The 22002-nt window shown below is 37.6% G+C and overlaps 1 protein-coding gene across 2 annotated transcripts in view; it reads left to right on the forward strand.

The window, feature by feature from the left end:
- The window catches only part of CLIP3 (CAP-Gly domain containing linker protein 3), a 1549977-nt gene that overhangs the window by 910170 nt on the left and 617805 nt on the right, over positions 1-22002 (forward strand). For both annotated transcript variants that reach the window (XM_044055010.1, XM_044054942.1), the window contains exon 8: positions 20004-20139. In XM_044055010.1, the coding sequence (XP_043910945.1) occupies positions 20004-20139 (136 nt within the window). The remainder of the gene's footprint in view (positions 1-20003; positions 20140-22002) is intronic.

The following is a 22002-nucleotide window of genomic DNA, read 5'->3' on the forward strand; positions in this document are numbered from 1 at the left end:
GACTCCCCAAGTGGTGGGGCATGAAATGAGGTCAAGGCCAGTAGGAGGAGCCTGATATTCAGCAGGCATGAAGGGAAAAATCATCAGCCTAGTAGGTCATTATATTAAACAGCATTCCATACTGCAGAATAAATCCATTTCTGGACATGTACACATTTATTGCAGCAGAGGAGTAGGTGCAGCTGTGATATATTTCAGTAGTATTGTAGTACAGTATATCTGCATTGCAGTCATTGCTCCAGCGTCATACTTTTACCAAGCATAGTCCAGGCAAAGCACTCAGGCTTACAGGAGAATTTGGAAAATTGAATTAATGACGACTTCCTCCTTAACTAGTGACTAACAAGTGATTGTTTATTACTCATTGCATGAAGCTGTCCTGCTGACTATGAATGATTCAAACAGTTATGTTTCCCTAGTCCTTGCCATACTTGGTTAATAGGCATTTTGCAGTGTTACTTACCTGTAACAGTACGTGTTCATTATTCACACTCCTCAGTGGCACATGAGGTCTGTGCCTACTCAGTCCAACACTGGCAGCTTTCCAAAGCTGAAAGTTCCCTCCTCTGACTCCCTGTGACAGGGGATCAGCTCAGCCTCTCTCATTAGCAGAAGCCTAACCCCTGTCATAGGAAGTAAGTTCTTCAGTTTTTTAGTGCCAGATGGCCTAATCAGACAATTGACTCTACTGAGAAGCCTGCATTGGTGGATTACAGCTTCCAGACTCGGATAAGATCCCTTTTGGGAGCTTCCTTTCATTATTATTATATACTTGTTGTTGTTTTATTTAAACAATATATATATATATATATATATATATATATGTACATATATATATATATATATATATATATATATATATATTCTAAAAGAAAAACCTAGCCAAGCTAGAGTTTTCACTGTGTGATACCTTAAACATCCCATAATAGAGGCCCATGGGATAAATGCAAATGACCCCTTAAGCACATCAATTGTTTTAGCTGTATGGCTTCTGAATGTCCATGTCTTTTTACTTTTTTCTTTTTAAGTCTTTTTGGATAAATTCAGCCCACTAAAGCCAAATCCCGGTAGTTATGGATGTGTATGTTTCGAGCTTCTTATGACCGCATCAGCACAGCATAGATTGATTTTAAGCTACACTATAGAAACACAGGGTTTTTACACCCCAGCTGACATGCATAACCATTAAGGTGTCTACAAAATATCCCAACTAACATCTAAACCAAAGAGTAAAAAGACCACACAGACAACCCAGTTATTAAAAACTACAAGAAAAACCTAACCAAGCTAGAGTTTTCACTGTGTGATACCTTAAACCTCCAATAATGGAGGCCCATGGGATATATGCAAATGACCCCTTAAGCACATCAGCAGCTAGTGGGGCCCAATAGCAGTTTGACCTTATTTGATATGTGGGTGCGTAGCTTATATTTTCACTTACTGCTGCCATTAGTAAGCACTTAATAGTGTCAGTGTATTATTCTACTGGTGTTTTTTTTTCTCATACGGCTGCCACCCACATAAAATCTATTTGCACCAAAAAAGAAAGAATCAACAAAAACATGCATCAGCCTATTACTTGTAAAATCTGTTTCCTTGATCTGGCCTGCAGATCACTTACCTTTTCCCTGTCACTCTCTGGTGTGAGCCCACAGCCCTTTATGATAGAGGGGTCAAACATATCTCCTAGGGCTGTTCCAGTACATGGTTCAGGTACAGAAGAACCAAACCCTTAGGTACAGGAAACGTCTGGAGTAATACTTATTTTGCCAGACATAATCCTCTGTCTCAAAATATGTTGTCATCTAGTGTAGTTCACAGTGAGAACAAACATAAACTTTTCTACACTGCAGACAATCAGGTCAGTTCCATGGGCTGATGTGGTTTCCTTAACCAAGAGTGTTTTACAGTCAAAAGACAAACAAACAAAATCTCAAAGACTTTGCTCCTATTCAGAATGACTATGGGGCTACCTTCTGTAGAGATCAGTCTATGGCTGCAGATTTTGTTGGGGACTCTAATGCAGACTATAGCGAACACTCTGAATTCCTCCAGTCTGATTCTTTGGAAGGTGAACAGGTTAAAAAACAACAGGTGTTCACCGTTCCACAGATGTTATCCAGGTTTAGAGATGTATTTTACTGGAAGCAATCTGGATCTGCTCCAAAGATTGTCAGAGTTTATGATCTTATTGAGAATGGGATTCCAAATGTTTAGCTGTTCCTCCCGTTACCAGCCATAGATGTCTGTAATACTGTTTGAAAACTGAACAAGTTCCTAAAAAGACTGAGGAAAGTTGTTCTCTGATTTTTCAATTTTGTTTGTTCCTTTGTCAGCTGACCCAGGTGTGTTTTTTCCAGACCCCAACTCTAAACGCATGTTCTTTGCTTGTTCTAAATCTTCACCCCCATTTAAAATTGGTAAATGGTTAAAATCTCTGGGAAAAAGTTGGCTCAGTCTAGTAATTTGGTCTTTAGAATTCTAAATTATCTTGGCTTTAGGTGGAAGTTTATTTTACAATGTGCTTACAACTTAGATAACTTTGCTGCATCTTTGCATGCTGATCAGAAGTGCTATATGAATTATATTGTTTCTAGTGTGACTTGGATTTTAAAACATGCTTAGAGAAGTGTCTTGAAAGATGCTGACATAATTTCTAGAAATGCAGCTGCTTCTGTTGTAGTGAGAAGGTATGCTAGGTTCCATACTCAGGATCTTTCTGATTTTTAAAATATGAACATTTTAATGCTACTTTCTGAGTTTGTATTTGTTCATTCTGCTACCCAGACTCTCAAACAATAGGGTGATAGAGGTAAATTGATGCATGTGATATCTAGAATTTATCATATCCCCAGGTTTTCCCCTAACAAGGCATCCAACTTCAAAGAACAGAACAAACAAAATTCCTGGTTTAACAACAAAATAATTTAGAGAAGAAACTCTTGGCAGTGGACTGAAAATCTTTCATCCTTTGGGTACTCCTCACTGCAATTGCCAGCCAGACACATCTATTCTTTGTGGTGCTCCTTTACATGTGTTATTGGAGTTATAGATCTATTTATTGCACCACAAAAAGGAAAAGGATTGTACTGCAGAATATTTTTGATACCCGTAAAGGTGCTGTCGTGGGGATCAGTGTTAGATTTGTCTTGTCAAAATACCTTTCTGAAAGTACCCACATTCAGAATGCTCACCCTGCAATCAGTCCTATCCTTTCTTTCTGACCACTGTTTCATGGTGACTTTAGACTGAAGGATACTTATCATTGCATTCCATTTGCTCCAACTTCAGAAAATATCTGAGATTTGCTGTCCCTGGCTATCAGTAGTCTGTATTACAGTTTGGACTATCTACAATGTCTTGAGAATTCACAACAAGTTGCTTTAGGAGATGCTTACTGCAGGACCCAGGGCATCCACATTTTCTCTTATTTAGATGACTTGTTGATTTGTGCACAGTCTGTTTCCAGGTGTTGAGTCATTATGCAAAGTCTCGGCCATTTTAGCTCACCTATGCTTGAACATACAAAAGTCCTGTCTCATACCTTCACAAAGAATTGTCTTCCTGGGGTGTATGATAGATCCAGAAGAAAGAATGGCCTTTTTACCTAAGACAAAGCCTTGTTTTATCAGAACATTTCCAGGGATTTCTATCTGCAAAAAGCTGTCTCTGCAAGAGTACTTCTCAAACTTCTAGGCCTTAAGGCATCAGTGATCCTCATGATACCACTGGCCAGACTTCATATGAGAAAGATTCAGTGGTACTTAAAAAAATGTTGGCCCAGTACCTGCATCCCTTAGAGTTCCCATTAAAAGTGCATTTATGAAATGAGAGTTACAGTGGTGGAAGGATCAGATATCTCAAAATTTAGGCATACCCTTCTCCCTTCAGACCCCAGTTGAGTAAGTCCAGACGGAATATTCAAATTTTGTATGGGGAGAAATGTCCAACAGCATTCAAGTACAAGGCAAATAAGGTCCAAAGCACATGAACATCAAAGAAATATTAGCAGTGGTTCAGGCCCTAAAAAATCTTTTCATCACTTATGGTCTCCAGGTCTCCTTTTAGTGGTCACAGGCACCACCACAGTCTTGTGATATTTGAATAAACAAGGGATACAAGGCCATAACCTCTTTGCTGGTTGCCAGTGATAGCCTGGGAGCTAGCCTTGCAGCATTATCTGACAGTCAAAGGAGAGTAATCCTGTCTGGTGGACAGCAGCAATGAACAGACTCTATAATAGAAGACAAAAAATTGCTGTCCAGAACCAAGAAGGAGCAAGTTGAAAACTATATCTCCTTTGCCTGAACAAGCAAATAAGGTCACTGGTGAAATCCTCTAAGGCTAACTTCGAGTCCAAATTGGCCACATCCACTAAGGACAATCACAAGGCCTTCTTTGCATACATCTGCAATCTCAAAGGTAACGTCCAAATCTGCTATGAATTTGTGGTCAAAATACCACATACACAAATGCCTTAGATGTAGTCAACCTGCTGGCAGATAAGTTCAGTGAAAACTTCACCCACTTCTCCCCCCATCAGTAAACCAGGTTATCCCCAGCACCTGCCCCCCCACCCCTCATCACCAGGGAGCAGGTCATTATTGCCCTCTCAAAGGCAAAAAATACAACCTCCATGGGACCCAACAGCATTCATGGCTGTGTCCTACATGAACTCAGGTAAGAGCTGTCAGCACCACTAGGCACCCAATTCAACCAAAGCCTGTGCACCGGCTTTGTCCCAGCAGAATGGAGGACAGCTACTGTCATCCCCATACACAAAAGTGGAGCATCCACCAACCCAGGCAGTTATAGGCCCACCAGCCTAACTAGCCTGATCTGCAAGGCCATGGAATGCATTGTCATGGACCTTATGAACAAGAACATTGTCAACCTCCAAACGCTTGATCCCACACAGTTTGGTTTTGTCAAAGGGAGATCATGCCTGTTAAAACTCGGTTGCTGTCTTCAAAACAGTCACCAAAGCCATGGATGAATGAAAGACCATGCACACCACCTACCTTGACCTAGCCAAAGCCTTCAACACTATTCCCAACTCAGGCATAAAAGATAAACTCTCCCAGCTAGGCATCAACCCGTATGGTAACAGATGGGTAGCTAACTGCTTCAGTCAAAATAGGGGAAGCCACCTCAAGTAGTAGACTCGTAACAAGTGGCGTAACCCAGGGATTGGTCTTGGAGCTTCTACTGTTTGGGATATACTCTTCTGAGGTGCAAGCCAAAACCAGTGGTCTATGGCTGACCAAGTTTGCAGATGACCACAAGCTGGGCACTGTCATAAATTCCCCTAGTGATGTGAATATCCTGTAAGAGGGCCTTACCCAAACTAATGATTATTGACAGAAGCATAGCCTTAAACTGAATGTCAAGAAATGCATCATTATCCCCTTTGGGGAAAATGGCATCCCCACTAATTATCACATTAATAACAATGTACTAAGCATGCAATCAGTCGTGAAGGACTTGGGCACCAAAGTTGATAGCAACCTGACTTTTGACCACCCTGTTGTCTGCGTTGTACGGAAGGCTTTCTACATGACCCACCTCATAACTAAGGGTATTTCATCCAGGAACAAGGAGGTCATAACATCCCTGTACTCCTCCCTTATCAGACCCATTATTGAGTACAGTGCCCCCTTTAGCATATACCTTGCCAAGCACATGCATCAGCTGGAGAGGCCACAGAGTTTCCTGACTAAGAAAATCCAGGGTCTCAAACACCTATCCTACACAGATAGGCTAAAAGCACCGTCCCTCTACTCAGTCTCGTACAGACTGCTCAGAGGTGACCTGTGTCTGGCATACAAGGCCATCTCAGACTCAGCCTTGATGAAGTTGCTGCATATCCATAAGTCAAACTTCACTTGCACAACCCACACACAAGGCCTCAACCTCGTCTGTGACATTAATAGAACTTGTAGGCAGGATAGATTTGTGTCCCAGTGACTTCCCCATCTGTGGAATAGACTCCCCTTCCATCAAAGCAAGAGTAAAAAAAAAAACTTTTGAACAAAAAAAACTAAAAAGCACTGGCAAAGGCAAAGCTAGACAAAAAATTTAATAAAATTAGGCATTCATAAAGTACAATGACTATACTTCCTCAGACAAAACTTGTTTTTTTGTTTTGTCTGAGGAAGTATAGTCATTGTACTTTACGAAAGCACTAATTTTATTCAATTTTTGTCTTGCTTAGCCTTTGCCAGTGCTTTTTTAGTTTTTTTCGTTCAGATTCCCTCTTCATGTGAGGCAGAGTACCTCACTAGTCCTCTTTCAGAGGAACCTGGACAACTGGATGGGAAACAGAAAATATACCCCTGAGATCCCACCTGTGTCCCTGCTAGGCAGGGAAAACAGGTGCTGACTTTGTAGGAGCATGGGTGAAATTCTTGGCTAGGCTTATAAGGGCCTAGTGGCCAATAGCCTATTATTGTCCTATGAACTTCAAGCATCATACATCCCATCAGAGAAAAACATAGTGGCAAACAGACTAAGCAGATCCCAGATGGGCCCTCATGAGTGGAAACTGAGGACAGAGGTCTTCCTGGATATGATCCAGATAATGGGAAATCCCTCAAATAGATCTGTCTGCTGCCTTTCAAAACAGACAGATGAAAAAATTTTGTTTGGAAAATCCTTGTAGCCATACTTAGTAGACAGATGCATTCTCATTTCCTTGGAGAGGAATGTTCTTTTATGCTTTTTCACTCTTTCTGTTGATACCCAAGATAATTCTGAAGATTCAGAAAAAATTACCAAAGATCATTGTGGTGATCCCCTTTTGGCCTAAGAAAAGTTGGTTCCCTTTTGTAATGGAATTGGCCAAGGGCAATTACTATAAGCTTCCTCGGACTCTGGCTTTACTCACACAGTGTCACGGGTAACTGATGTACCCCAGCTTATAGCAATTGCAATTGACAGCCTGGATGATGATTCTGTCTTGATACCATTTAGGCACTTGTTCCGTAGAGGATATGCAGCAGATATTAAAGGAGGTAAGAAAACCTGCAACTAGAAAACTGTTTATTTATTTTATATTTGTGTACCAGGAATGTCTGACTGGACAAGAAGCCCATTTTCAGCAGAGGTCCTGTAAGAAAAGCTACACTACAATACATCTAAGACCACTTACAGCAATAATTATTAACTAACAATAGAGAAATAAGTAATGTATAAGGAATAAAGAAATTTACATACAACTATAAGGACAATTACGTAGTGGAACAAAATTACAAAATTACAGCACATCAGCATGAAAGGTCAGTACTATATACAGTATTATATGACCAGCAGAGTATTTTTATAGTAAAACATAACATTGTTGCTATCCTAATAAAAGATATGTGTCACCAAGCAGTCCATGTTGGGAGTACTTCAGAACAGCGTAAAATAGTAATACTTTGGCTAAATATTAGAGGGAGAGAGACAGTAGCATGCAGAGAAAGAAAGCAGTTAGTGCATTAGGAGTTGAATGGTTTAGTGTGGATTAGAAGTTGTACAGAGAGTAAGTAATTGAAAGGTCATTCTGATGATGTGCAGGAGCATAGCCAGTTGTTAGGTGTTGCTCAAGAAGTAACTTAAAATTGGAAGTATTAGTGGTGTTTCGAATGTGTTGGGGAGTTGAATTACATTTTTTGGTATCTGGTTAGAGAAGAGAAAATCCCCAAAGCTATTGTTAGCTTTATTGACTTTTAGAAAGAGGTTTTCAGAAAATCTCTGTATTCTAGCGTTATTGTATTCCTGAATTAAGTTTTTGAGTGCAGAGCAGTTATTGAGTTTATGAATTATGGAGTAGGCAACAGTTGGTTCAGGTATAATAGATTAGGTAGTTTGATGCAATTTAGATCTGTAGGGATGCTGGTAGCAAATTTTAACAGTTTATTGTAACATGACTTTAATTTGTTTATATCAGATTTTCAGAGGTTAGTGAAAATAGGTGATGCATATAGAAAGGTGAAGAGGAATTGGATCCTTGCTATAAAGTATTGGGTGTTGTTAGTAACATATGGTTTGGATCTATAAAGTGTTCCAAGCTTTATATGCACCTTTTTAATGGATAATGCTATGTGTTTATCAAATTTTAGACACTTATGTATTGTTACCCCAAGAAGTTAGTTGTGTTCTACAGGTTCGAGTTTGGTTTTATTGGAAGAGTATATAGTGAAAGGGGAAGGAAGTTCTGTATTTTGGTATTGAAGGATAGCATTAGTTTTGTTTTGTTAGGGTTGAGTATCAGTTGGTAGTCTAAGAGATAGTTTTCTATATCTGTGAAGGATTTTTGGGTTATTTCTAGGCATTCTGGTAGGGATGTAGCTGAACAAATAAGGGTATAGTCATCTGCGTATTGTACAATGCTGGCTAGATGGGTGGCTGTCCAAAGTTTGTAAAGATGATGAAAAGTAGTGGACCAAGAATTGAGCCTTCTGGCACTCTGACTGAGACTGGTAGTGGGGTAGAGAGTTTGTTTTGCCACTTAGCTGCTTATTGTCGGTCAGTTAAGTAACTATGGAACCAAGATAGATCTTCATGGGAGCAGTTTAAGGGTGCTAGTTCCTTGAGTAATATTTGGTGTGATACTGTGTTGAATGCCTTAGACATGTCAAGAAGGATGGAAGATATGTGGTCACCCTTGATTCTGATCTCATCAGTAGTGTTAGCGATACTTATTAAAACAGTTGTGGTGCTGTGCTTATGTCTAAAGCAATGTTGGGTTTTGTATAGTAGGTTATTGCTTTCTAAGTAGTCAAGGAGTTGTACATGTATGCATTTTTGAGAATATTGGCCAGTGGTGGGAGTATTGCTATTGTTCGGTAATTTGAAAAGTCAGTAGAGGAGCCGCCTTTGTGCAGAGGAATGATATGAGAGATTTTCCAGAGACTGAGGATATATTGTTCTAATATGGACATGTTGATAAGGATAGAAATGGGATCAGATATGGATTCTAGTGCTAGTTTATGAAATTCGTTTGGGAATTGGTCAGCACCGAGGGATGTGGGCTTTAGTTTTACTAGAAGTGTTTTGATGGTGCTGGTTTGTATTGATCTGGTAGAAAAGAACTGGGGCTAAGTTCTGAGTCAGATGGTATTAATGGGGATGTATTGTTGTCAGTTTTTTTATTAGGGACAGTATTGAATTTACAAATTGTGAATTAAATTGTGATGCTGTACTTTCTTTGGAATTTATGGTGGTAAATGGTCTAGTGGCTTAATCAAGATTGAGAAGCTGATTTAAGGCTGCCCAGAATTTTGGGGGGTTATTTTGGTGATTTTGTTGGGTTGAAATGTAATAAGCTTTTTTTATCATTTTTGATTTGTTTTTTGGCATGGTTTCTAAGTTGTCGATATGATTCATAGGAGGTTTGGTTTTTGGTCTCTTGATATTGAGACCATGCTACGTGTCTGTGAGTTGCATGGCATCCCTAGTTAGCCATGGGAACTTCTTTGCTTTGACCCGGATCTTCCTAAGGGGTGCATAAGTATTTAGTATGTCTAGGAAAGTATTATTGAAGTATTTGACTGCAGAATCCATGTGGAGCTGTTTTAGGGGGGTCTTGTCACATTGTTTAATAAGTGAACTGAAGGTTTTTGGAGAGACTTTTTTTCCTACAAGCATGCTTAAATATGATGTTTTTATAAAGGCATGTCTGCTTCCTAAGTAGGTAAGTGGGATTATGGTCACTGAGACTGTCTGGGAGGCACCCAGTGAGGTAACCAAGGGAGGGGCTACATGTCCAGTCAAGGATTGATTACATTTTGCTATGTTTGTCAATTCTGGTTGGGGCAAGTATTAATTGAGAGAAATCATAAAGGTTAATAAATTTGGTAGGGTTTTCAGAGGAGCAGGTGGTCCAGTCTAAGTTAAAGTCTCCTATTATAATAGTTTCCTGATAAAAAGTGGAGGCGGACCAACTGAGAAGGTACTCTATATGTAAAAGGTTGTTACCTGGGGGGATGTAGGTGGCAATAATTATAATGTGCTTTTTGGAGTTTAGGTGGAGATGTGAAATTAATATTTCAGATTTTATGAGGACTGGGATTCATTTACAAGGCATTCCAATTTGAGTGTGTCCTTGTATGCTATGGCTATGCCACCACTGTGTTTATGAGTTCTATCAAGTTTGTGTAAATTGTAGCCTAGGGTTAGGATTTCAGTATCTTTTACATGGGGCTTGAGCCATGTTTTGGTTTTAACTATAATGTTTGGAGTGTATAGGGTGAGTGTTGAGTGAAATTCATGAACGTTGCTTAGGATGTTTCTTAGGTTCATGTTTAATAATAGGAGGTCAGAGCCATTGTGTGTTAGCTTACTAATGCTGTGAGGTATTGTACTGTTTGGTGTAAGGGCAATATGTATTTGAGGGTCTGGACTGGGATGTATGTCCCCACACAGTTTAAGGTAATTGGCTTTTATCAGAAATAGGTATGTTATTTTGGGTAGTAGTCTGGCAAGTTTATAGTATATGTGATGTTTTGTATATAAATCTGTGAAACTGAGTGTAAAGAGTTCCATGTGGGAGCTATTGTTGAGGTGGGGTGATGTGACTATGCTTGTTAAGTTAGAGTTACATAGAGTACTGAATGGGTTAGTGGGAGAGTAGATGCTAGTAATGCGTTTGTGATAAGATGTAGTGTGGTAAGTTAAAATGAGTAGGCAAAGTAGAGATATGTGTAGAAGTATCATACTTGCTCAGTGTGGATTGTGATAGTCTGTGCTTAAAGAGTTTGGATAGTTTAATTGGTTAGGGGCATGTTTAGTGGTTAAGTATAAATAGAGTGATAGTGGGGGGGTGGGAATTGGGGGTAGGGTAGGGGAGCAAAGTGAGCCTGAGCATAGCGAGGGTGAACAAAGTGGGGCTACACCATGGTAGGAACAGCTCACAAAAACAATCTATAAGGTCCAAAGAGTGTAGATAATATAAGTTAAACTAATATGAGAATACTTTGTTAAAATGTAAAAGGCTAAAAAGTGTAGTTACGAGACCTGAGAAACAAAACCAACAGTCCAAAAGGTGGGGTAGAACAGCTAAACTGATGAACCAAAAGCTTCAGTAACAGCAGCAAAAAAGGCACAACACAACCATCTACTTATAAGCATGTTTATTATATCCAAGCTTTCGAGACAAAGCTCATTTTCAAGAATAAAACACTTCATTAAAACCATAAAATAAATAGTCAATACCAGCCAATCAAAAAATACATATTAACTCATTCAATATGATACTGCTTCATTAAAGTGAATACATATACTAATATAATATACTATATAATGGCTGTTCGCTAAACCTTTAGCTATTCAAACATTAAAATAAATGTGCTACTGTTGACTTTTTTCAAACCTAAGAAATACTGTCAATCAATAAAAGTAGCAATCTAAAAACATGTATATGTAATAATTGTTAGCTAACATATGACTGCTTAAACTTTAAAATAGGTTTGATTCTATTCACTTTGTTCAAACCTGGATAAACATCTGACTTTTAAAAAATGTATTCTTAGGTTTGAATAAAGTCAGTAGTAGCATACTTATTTTAATGTTTGAATAGCTAAAGGTTTAGCTAACAACCAGTATATATTATATTGTATTATATATGTATTCAGATTTTTGGAAGTGGTCACTTTAATGAAGCAGTATCATATTGAATGGGCTAATGATATGTGTTTTTTGATTGACTGGTGTTGACTTTTTATTTTGTGGTTTTAATGAAGTGTTTTATTCTTGAAAAAAAGCTTTGGCTCGAAAGCTTGATATAATAAACCTGCTTATACGTGGATGGTCGTGTTGTGCCTTTTTTGCTGCTAGAACTGAGAAACAGTTAAGATATAGCTAAGTAAGTGTGGGTGTGCAGATCAAGAAGAAAAAAGATTTGAGTTAGTGTTCTGTTGCTAGTGTGTGCCAGCAGCACGTTGTGTGGTTTAGATACCACGTGGATGGTCGTGTAGTGCCTTTTTTGGTGATGTTACTGAGGTTTTTGGTTCATCAGCATGTTTAGCTGTTCTACACCACCTTTTGGCTTGCTGGTTTTGTTTGCTTTGTTCCAGCTGGAGCAGCACATCGCATATTTTGGCCTTATAACCAGCCTGCGAGAAGGGAGAATCCTATTCTAATTATGAGTTGACTATCTGTGAAAAGAATGTTAACTGTTGGTGAGAATCCCCTTATGCTTCTTTCGATATCAACTGTATCTGGAAGTCTGAATGCTAATGCTCATGCTAATAGCTCCACAAGACAGGAATGTTTACGGAAGATGCATGAACTAGAATTGCTAGTGCAAAAATACAAGAGACTTCAGTGGCAGAGATTATCTTTCTTGGCATACCTAGAGATGGGGATTGTGCCGAGAGGACTGAGAATCACCAAAATGCCAACATATGGCAACAAATATACTGCCTTTCTAAAGAAGTGGCAAGAACTTAATCTTAACACTAACATGGAATATATGAAAGTTATGAATGACTTTTTTTTGTGGAAATAGAATGAGAGTTGTGCACTCAAATTGATACTATGGAAAATGAACTGGTTGCCTATGAAGAATTTGAAGATCTTACCCAGCAGTATCAGAGTATTTTAGACAAACTAGCAGATTTTAAAACTAAGTTGATATCCACTAAGAAGCATCAGCTTATTAGGGATATCTCTGATTTCAAAAATGTCCGCATTTTTTTGTGGCCTAGAGAGAAGCTGAAAGGGCCCATATTTCATCTAATACTAGTGCAATTCAGCCTAGATCCTTGCTGTCTCGCACTGGGAACGAGACCATTTCTAATACAACTATGCTAGCATTCACTGCACGAGAAGACGTCACTACGCATATAGATGAAGTAGTTACAGCGTTAGACCCTTTTGGGAATGGCTGTGTTGTTCAGAATGTCAATGATGAGCCTGTGGATGGCAGTTTTTTTTTCAAATCAAGTGGATAACACTGTTCCCAATGCTATAGAGGCGACAAGTGATTTTTTTTTAGGAATGGGCAACACGAAAATAAAATTACAACTCCCTATACAAGTTCAGTCAAGACGAAGAGATTGAAGTAACCAAAGGGGAATGCCACAGAAACACAGCATGTGCAGAAGGACTTAAGGGTGAGACCAAAGGTAGGCCCAGTAACGAGGAGCAAGAAAACTTAGCAGGGCACACTGTTATAAATCTATCTGGTTGTGAGTTTACTGATATAGAACTACAGTTGTTGGATAAAGGTTTATCCTTTATCCCACCCATCAATGGTACGCTGAATGACAGTATTACTGAATTAGGGATATTTGCTAGGAATTTAGACCTGAAGTTGCTGTTTAGAAATAATAATACCAATACTGACACTATTTTAAAGAGAAGCTGCACTTTTTTACCTAATAGTACGGCAACTGTTACAGCTTTTCTACAAATGTGTGAAAATTATCTTTATGATTTATTTTTTAAAGGGAAACCATCTAACTTCCATAATCTTAATGTATGTGAAAGAAAAGCACTGAGTGATTTATGTAACAGGACTGATACTGTTATCAAATCAGCCAATAAAGATGGTAAAACAGTGATATTGAGTGCTGAACGATACCAACAGTTGATGCTTGAATTTTTGCATGATAGCAATACATTTAAAGTTATAAGTAATCTTGAATTGAATAAGATGATTTATAGAGTTAAGACCAAGTTATATGATTATTTAATGCAAGTAGCAATTATCCCTGAACAATATAATTATTTTCATATAGAACATCCAGTCTGTCCTGTGATTTATGGTTTACCTAAAATCCATAAAGATTTATTGCACCCTCCAATGTGACCTATAGTCTCAGGTAAACGGTGGGCCACGACGGCTATTTCCATATATTTAGACCAGCAACTTACACCATTATTAAAGCGCAGTAGAGCCTTCATTAGAGACACCTGTGAGTTCATGGAATCCTTAGGTGAATTCATGGCTAATAATGATATGATGAATATCCTTTTTCTATCTATGGTACATTAAATCTCTTTTTACAGTCATCCCCAGTGTAGTAGGGATTGATTATATTAGAGATTTTTTAGTTGCATATAGTAACTTTGGAGCCAATAAAATTTCACTAATTTGTTCTTTATTAGAAATAGTTTTGAATAATAACGTTTTTATGTTTAAAGGTGAAATATACCACCAAACATCAAGAGTAGCTATATGGATACACCAGTAGCCAATAGTTATGTAAATATTGTTCTGGCCAGGTGGGAATAATGTACTGTATTTGACTCTAGGACAAATGGATATCAAAATGCTGAGTTGATTTTTTATAAACGGTTTGTAGATGGCATAGTATTGCTATGGAAAGGGACCAAAGAGATACTTGAATCATTTGTAGAACATCTGCAACGAAGTACTGATTTCCTTAGATTTGAGATGTGCTGCTCAGCAAATGAGATTACTTTCTTAGATGTGAAACTATCCAATATTAATGGTAGAGTTCATACATATATACATATATATATATATATATATATATATATATATATATATATATATATAGGAAAGAGGTACAGAGAACTAGATACATACATAACTCCAGTATGCACCCAGGACATATCTTAAAGATGTAGCGAAAAGTCGGTTTTTAAGAGCTAGCAGGCTTAATACTACTGAAGAAGGTTTTATGGCAAAGATTGATACTATGACGCAGGATTTTGAGCCAGGGGTTATAATAAAGGTTTGCTAGTTAATAATGCTCAGTATGTAAGGTCAGAATATGTAAATATAGGAAAACCACACTTATATAGAAACAACTGCATAGAACAGAATGCTGGTATATCCATGGCTACCGATACACAGAAGTTGGGGTATATTATGAAGTATAATAGGCATTCCCAGCACGTTCAATCTATTATTAAAAGGAATTGGACTATTCTAAGCTCTGATAGCAATGTTAAAAAGATAGCAGGGAGTAGGCCCTATTTTATTTACAAGAAGGAGAAGAATTTAAAACCGCTCCTCTTTTATAAGGATTTTAAGACACATGATGAGAATTTTCGTCTTAATGTTAAGAATACAGTACCCTGTTATAACTGTGCCTACTGTAAGTATATTAATATGCAGACAGAGTTTCTACATCCTATTACACATACTAAGTTTATTTTTAAAAATGTTGGTACATGTAACAGTGAAAATATAGTGTATTTAGCTAACTGTGAGAGATGCCTTTGTTTCTACATCGACAAAAGTAATTTTAAATTCAAAGAAAGAATAGCGTCACATTTATCAGAGATACGCAGAGGAATTAAAACTAATATACTCAGTAAACATATTATAGAGTAAGGTAGTGAACATGTATTCAAGTTTAGGGTGTTACAGAGGGTATTTAAGAATAAGAGGGGAGGAGATATTGTTAACATGACAGAGAGAGCAGAGTATAAATGGATAAAAAAATTTTTTTAGGTCAGATGTTTATCCAGGGTTGAACAAAGTGAATAGCATCAAACATAGTTTAAAGTTTAAGCAGTCATATGTTAGCTAACAATTATTATTTATTATACATGTTTTTAGATTGCTACTTTTATTGATTGACAGTATTTCTTAAGTTTGAATAAAATCAATAGTAGCATATTTATTTTAATGTTTGAATAGCTAAAGGTTTAGTTAACAACCAGTATATATTATATTATATATATATTCAGATTTTTGGAAGTGGTCACTTTAATGAAGCAGTATCATATTGAATGGGATAATGAGATGTGTTTTTTTTTTTTTGATTGGCGAGTGTTGACTATTTATTTTGTGCTTTTAATGAAGTGTTTTATTCTTGAAAAAGAGCTTTGGCTCGAAAGCTTGGATATAATAAACCTGCTTACACGTGGATGGTCGTGTTGTGCCTTTTTTGCTGCTAGAACTGAGAAACAGTTAGGCAATAGCTAATAAGTGTAGGTGTACAGGTCAAGAAGAAAAATTATTTGAGTTAGTGTTCTGTTGTTAGTGTGTGCCAGTAGCATGTTGTGTGGTTTAGATACCAAAAGAAAAATAGATTGAGCAAATATTGGGCCAAAATAGGTAATTCCTAGGAGAAGTAGTCTTTATGGTGTGAGGATACAGAGAGAAAGTAAGGATGGGGGGCTGCAAGTTCTGATAGTGTGAAGAAAGCCGGTCAAAGTACAATGACAGTAGTTCTATTATGAAACATACTTTAGGTCACTGGAGTGTTTGGGAAATTTAATAACATCCAAGAAAAAATCAAAAGCTTCTCTTTGCAGCCCTTGTTGAGAAACCACAGGTCGCAGAGTTAACTGCAGTACTTTTGGGCATGCAGCTTATAAAGTGGCTAGAGTGTCTTCAAAGAGGAGGAAAGGTGATGTTAAATGATGGGTAAAACAGTAAATATAGTGTGCTATTTTTAAGTATGAACAGACAGGAGCAGCCAGTGAAAAGGTGGTAAGATGCAGTTTAAGGTAGAAGATCAAGAAGGATAGTAAAGAAACAGATTAATGTAGTTACAAAACAGCGAAGAACAGAGAGTAGGCAGAGGATTTAGCTACAATATTTGTGTAGAATAGCGTGGATTAGAACAGAAGTAAAGATAGTATATTTCAATAGGATAAGATATGGATAGGTAGACAGTTACTTATAGTTGCTGATAAACTCCTTCAATTCTCGTGTAATATAACAATGAGCAAACTAGTAATATAAGCAATGACAGCAAAAAAATGAAGGTAGTAGTAGTATAAACAGTGAATAGGAAACTCACAGGTTATAAGTAGCTTTCACAGTTAAATATACCTATATCACAAATAACTTGAGTGCAGTAACTAAACTAATACAGAATAACTGAGCAGATGTCCGTGGTAAACACACAGACAACAGAATAATAGTGAATTTTTACCTTAGTGACCATGACTGTAGCAGACAATAACAGCAGAAAAAAAGCTGACATAAAACAACCATAGTGCTTGCATTACATGTGACAAAAAAATAAAACAATGCAGAGTTCCTTAATGGAGAACTTATTTTGCATAGCTCACAAATTGCAGCAAGGCAGAGCTCCAAATTTGAGAGATTATCTTATGTGTCCTACATAATTAACTCATTCACTCCAGTGCAGCTCTGCAGGTTTGCAGTGCAACTTCCAGTGGGCAGAGCCTAAGCCTTTGGACAGAATCGAACTATGTCTGAACATTTCAAAGAAATGTTCGTATCTCTGGAACTATAGGGGTTATAAAAGAAGTATAAATGAGAAACCCTTCAACACAAATTATTTTTATAGTGGTAGTATTCTTTAAGTTATAAGTCCTAAACTGAGTTTTATAAGTTACGGTAAACACAGTAACTATTACATTTGTAATGTTTTTTGAACAACTTACAATATCTCAGCAACCCCTCAAGTTACACACATACTGTCAGCAGCATTTTATTCATCTGGCTGAGAGCTTTCATATAAGGCTAAGGAGTTCTGTCTGTGTTACTTGAGTGTTGAGATATTTAGGAAAATGTGAAATTATATTTATATAAATTAATATCATAAAAACAGTTAATATCCCTTTACCTGCACTAGACAGATGTCAAATATTAATGTAGGTGAGTTTGCCATTGTGTAAGTTTTAACATGGAATCATTTAAAACCTTGTACATAGCATGGTTTTGGAATTATTGATGCAAATATGAACAAGCAATGACACCTAGAGGCATTAGTAGGAGTTAACTCCAGATGCACCTGGAGACATCACTCAGATGTAATGAGTTAAGATATAATGCAGTGTTCAATATATAACAATGCCATTGACCATTCTTAGCATTTTCTTGTATCTCACACAATTAAGGCAATGCAAGTTCAATATATATGTAAGTCTCCGACTGTTCTCAACATATTACACAACCCAGAAGTAAATGACCAGCTCCTTTCTTTGCTGTTGGTAGGCAAGCAGCTATGTAGTGCAACATTCAAACAGCAATAAGACCACTGTATAATTGTATAGGACATAAATAATTTACACCTGTGATTCTTAATACATTCAAATCAATTGAAGGTGTACTAACATCACCAGAATCGTGGTTGTAAGGACTAGTAAGGGCTAAAGGAGAGAAAAAGAAGGTGTCAAATGGCAGAAAGTAGATTTTAAATGGTGCTGGTCATCATGGGAGTTTTTCTAGGTGGTGTCTAACTGATAACAGAGGGCCTAATATGGTGCTACCCCCCTGTGTTTTTAAATATTTGTGCAAGCTACTGAATGATGGCTTATCTTATGCATCTATCAAGGTACATCCTGAGGCCATCTCAGCTGGTCTGCCCATGAATACCTCCTCTTTTGACTCTTTGTGGTCAGTTTACAAAAGGATTGTTTCACTTGAGATCAGTTCAAAAGCAAAGTCTTCCGCCGTGGGAATCTCAACTTTTGTTCTTGAAAAATTTACCTTATTTCTTTTTGAACTGGCCTTTCACACTGAATTAAAGTTCATTACTTGGAAAACTGATTTTTTTATTGGTCTTAGATCTGCAAGGCAAGTCTCGGGGCTGCATGCTCTCATGGTAAGCCAAATGTATCTGATTTTCTACAAGGACAAGGTTGTTTCATGCACTAATCCATCTTTCATGTCAAAAGTTGTTTCTGAATTAACCCTGAATCAAGACATCAGTCTCCCAGTGTTCTTTCCATAACCTAAAACAAGGGAAAGAAGAGTCTTCATACCTTGGATGTGCACAGGCAGCTCAGGTACTACCATGGCAGAACTAAGTTCTTCAGGTAAACTGAACAGCTGTTTATTTTCTGTTCTGGGACTGAGAATTGTCAGTCTGTGTCTAAGCAAATGATGGCTCATTGGTTATACTCTGTTATTGTTTTTGTTACTTCCACCATGGTAAATTTATTACAGGCAAGGTTAAGGCACACTCAACCAGAACCTTATCTTCTATGGTGGATTATTGGAAAGAAATGGACTCTAGAAGAATTGTAAAAACAGCAGTCTTGTCCCCTGTTCATACCTTTGCAAAACAGTACAGACCAGTTTATTTTTCTCATGTTCAAGAGTAGGCTTTGCAAAGGCTACTCTCCAGGGCTCCTGGATCCTTATTCTTCATTCTTCCAGGTAGGGTAAACTTAGAGAATCTACCCATATGCCACTGAGACAGTGTGAATGATAAACATAGTATTGGTAGGTAAGTTGTACTTGCCTGTAACAGTAGATGTTTGACTTTCAAGCTGCCTTAGTGGCAACATCCACCCACTACCCCCCTTATTTTATATATAGTTAGATGAAATGCAACCTTGTTGTGCTGTTTGTTGGCTTTGGTTATTTTGTGTACGTGTTTTTTGGCTGTGAATTAGTTGGCCTCAACAACTGACTGCCTCGGACAGGGGTTAGGCTACCCCTGATGGGAGGAGGTTAGCTGATTCCCTGCAACAGAGAGAAGAGGGAATTCTGAGCCCTGGAAAGCTGCCAGTGTAGGCTTGTGCAGGCACAGAACCCATATGCTACTGAGGCAGTATGAAATTCAAACATATACTGTTACAGTTAAGTAGGACTTGCTCAACTGTATTTTCCTTTCCTTCTCATAAAAGCTCAATGGATCTTTTAACCATTTGTGATGGAAACACATTCTGACCAGCTTCCTTAATGCTCACTCCAACCACTGCCTCATCTATGGCATCACTTTCTTCAGGAAATTCTCCTGTGAGAGATGGCTTTCACTTGCATTAATCATGCACCTGTGTCGGCACCAGAAATTTGGAAAATTTGAGAGACATCTTACAGAATGAAAAAAAAAAAACTTCTTTGAGTGCTGCCTTGTTTCAAGCCAAGGCAGGGAGGGTCATTGAAGTTTGCCTGCAGAATTAAATAAGTTTCATAGATCTTTTATCAAAACAAGGTTAAGTACAAGTGAAACCCACCTCCTTTACTTCTGAATGTTATATATTTGGTTCTGGAGTTTATGAAAATTTGTTGGTAGATTTGCAAACAATACCATTAGCAGTAGCTTTGCCAGATATAAAAAAATGTATTCTTAGAAACAGTAAATTTGATTTAGTGCAACTTTCTTTTAAAGGTGGGTACTCTTCGATTCTGTGGAACAACAGAATTTGCAAGTGGACAGTGGATTGGTGTGGAACTGGATGAACCTGAAGGAAAGAATGATGGAAGTGTTGGAGGCATCCAGTACTTTGTTTGTCCTTCAAAGCATGGTAAGACATTGTTTCTAGATGAGGTGATAAAGAAGTCTGAAAACTGACTTGTCATGTTATAGTTACAGTGAAATAGCCTGGTTTAAAACAACTATTTCAGAATCTTGCATAACTGTCAAAATGCTTAGAATTCATGTAATTTAGATTGTTATCCATTTTCGAGAGTGTATGTATATATGGGTCTACCTGAGAATATCGAAACCCGAGATCATTGAAGACCACATCATTGAGATGAAATAAACGAAAACCCACTTCATCAACAGACCAGATCAACGAAGGTCTTCCCAGGACAAGTAACCTGTTGGCCATGAAGGTGAACTTTGCCCTTTTCCCAACTGTAGTGAGAACTCGGAGTTGGTATATTTAGTTGGGGGAGGGGGGTTAGAATGGTGTGGTTTAGGTTTTGTGTGCTTTTAACTGAGTGATTACTTACCCTGGGAAGGTCGTCATTGATCCAGTCTGTCGATGAAGTGGGTTTTCATTTATTTCGTCTCGATGATGTGGTCTTCGTGGATCTTGGGTTTATGTGTTCTGAAGTAGACCAGTATATATATATATATATATATATATATATATATATATATATATATATATAGGTAGATATAGATATATTAAAGATATATACATATACATGTGAGATGTATATATGTGTTTGTGTGTCTCTGTGTGTAGTTGTCTGTGCACTCAGTCTGAAGTCTGTTTTATAGAACAAAAGCACTTTTTTTATTTTAGCAAGAAAACCCAAAGGCAGTGAGTGTATTACAGCAGCAGACCTAAACAGAATTCCAAGCAAACCACAGCTAGTAACAGGCAGAAAGGCAAGGCTCAGCAGTTGTAAAATCCACAGGTTTTATTAAAAGCGCTTTGGCAGTGTTCACTGCTTCATCAGACAAAAAAGTAAAGCAAATGAACTTCTTTTATACTAAATATCCATATCAGTTAACATGACATTGCAGAATCCTAATTGATCCACAAGGCATTTACTTTTAAAGCAACAGCGTCTAAAAACAGCACATAAAAAAGTAGCAAGTAAAAACGCAAAAATGCAGAATAATACATTTATGTATTTTTCTTTGCCTTTAAGACTTTTTTAATGGTATATGGTCATTCAGACTCATTCCCCTATGCGCTCCTAACCTTAAAAGCCACTGTAATTCTGCATTTTCAGTGAAGCTTACTAAGTCCCCCAGTCTCAGTCTCAACTTGCAAAACTTGGAATACAAATGTATGTGTGTTGCCATTTGTTAGTGTGTGTTTTGCTAAAGCACTACAGTCATTCCCTCTTCTTGTATACTATAAATGATCCCGCACTCTGTCTTTCAGTTTCTGGTTAGTTTTACCTATGTAAAATTTGAAGCATAAAACAGTGTATTGCAGTCTGCTGAAACCCTAAGTTCCCATAAATAGCCTGTCTCTGGATGCGTAAAATACATGGACCTTTTAATATAATCACAGTATGCACATTCCTGACATTTATGTGTACCCCATTGTCTTACCCCTAAATTATGATATAATCTAGGATAGCATAAACGTTTAAGGTTCTTTTTGTTTTTATACATGAAAATAGACCTTTGGCCTACCAGCCGTTTTACCTTCTCATCAGTGTGTAAGGTATGCCAGTAACTTCTGACCACTTCCCTAATCCTATTCACCTCTGAAGTATAGGTAGTAAGATAGTAACCATGGGCATTTTCACAGAACTCCTTTCAATATTCTTAACTCTCTATTTTATTTTTTTATTATGGTGCAAAATGCTATCTACAGTGTGAGATACCACTGTGGGGGCTTCCATTGTCCTCATTTATGCAGTCCTCTATTTACACATTTTATTTAAAATGCTGCCTTCGGTGAGTTTTCTCCTAA

Source organism: Protopterus annectens, chromosome 1.part0 (assembly GCF_019279795.1).
Source record: "Protopterus annectens isolate FY-2018-M chromosome 1.part0, PAN1.0, whole genome shotgun sequence".
Classification (NCBI taxonomy): Eukaryota; Metazoa; Chordata; order Ceratodontiformes; family Protopteridae; genus Protopterus; species Protopterus annectens.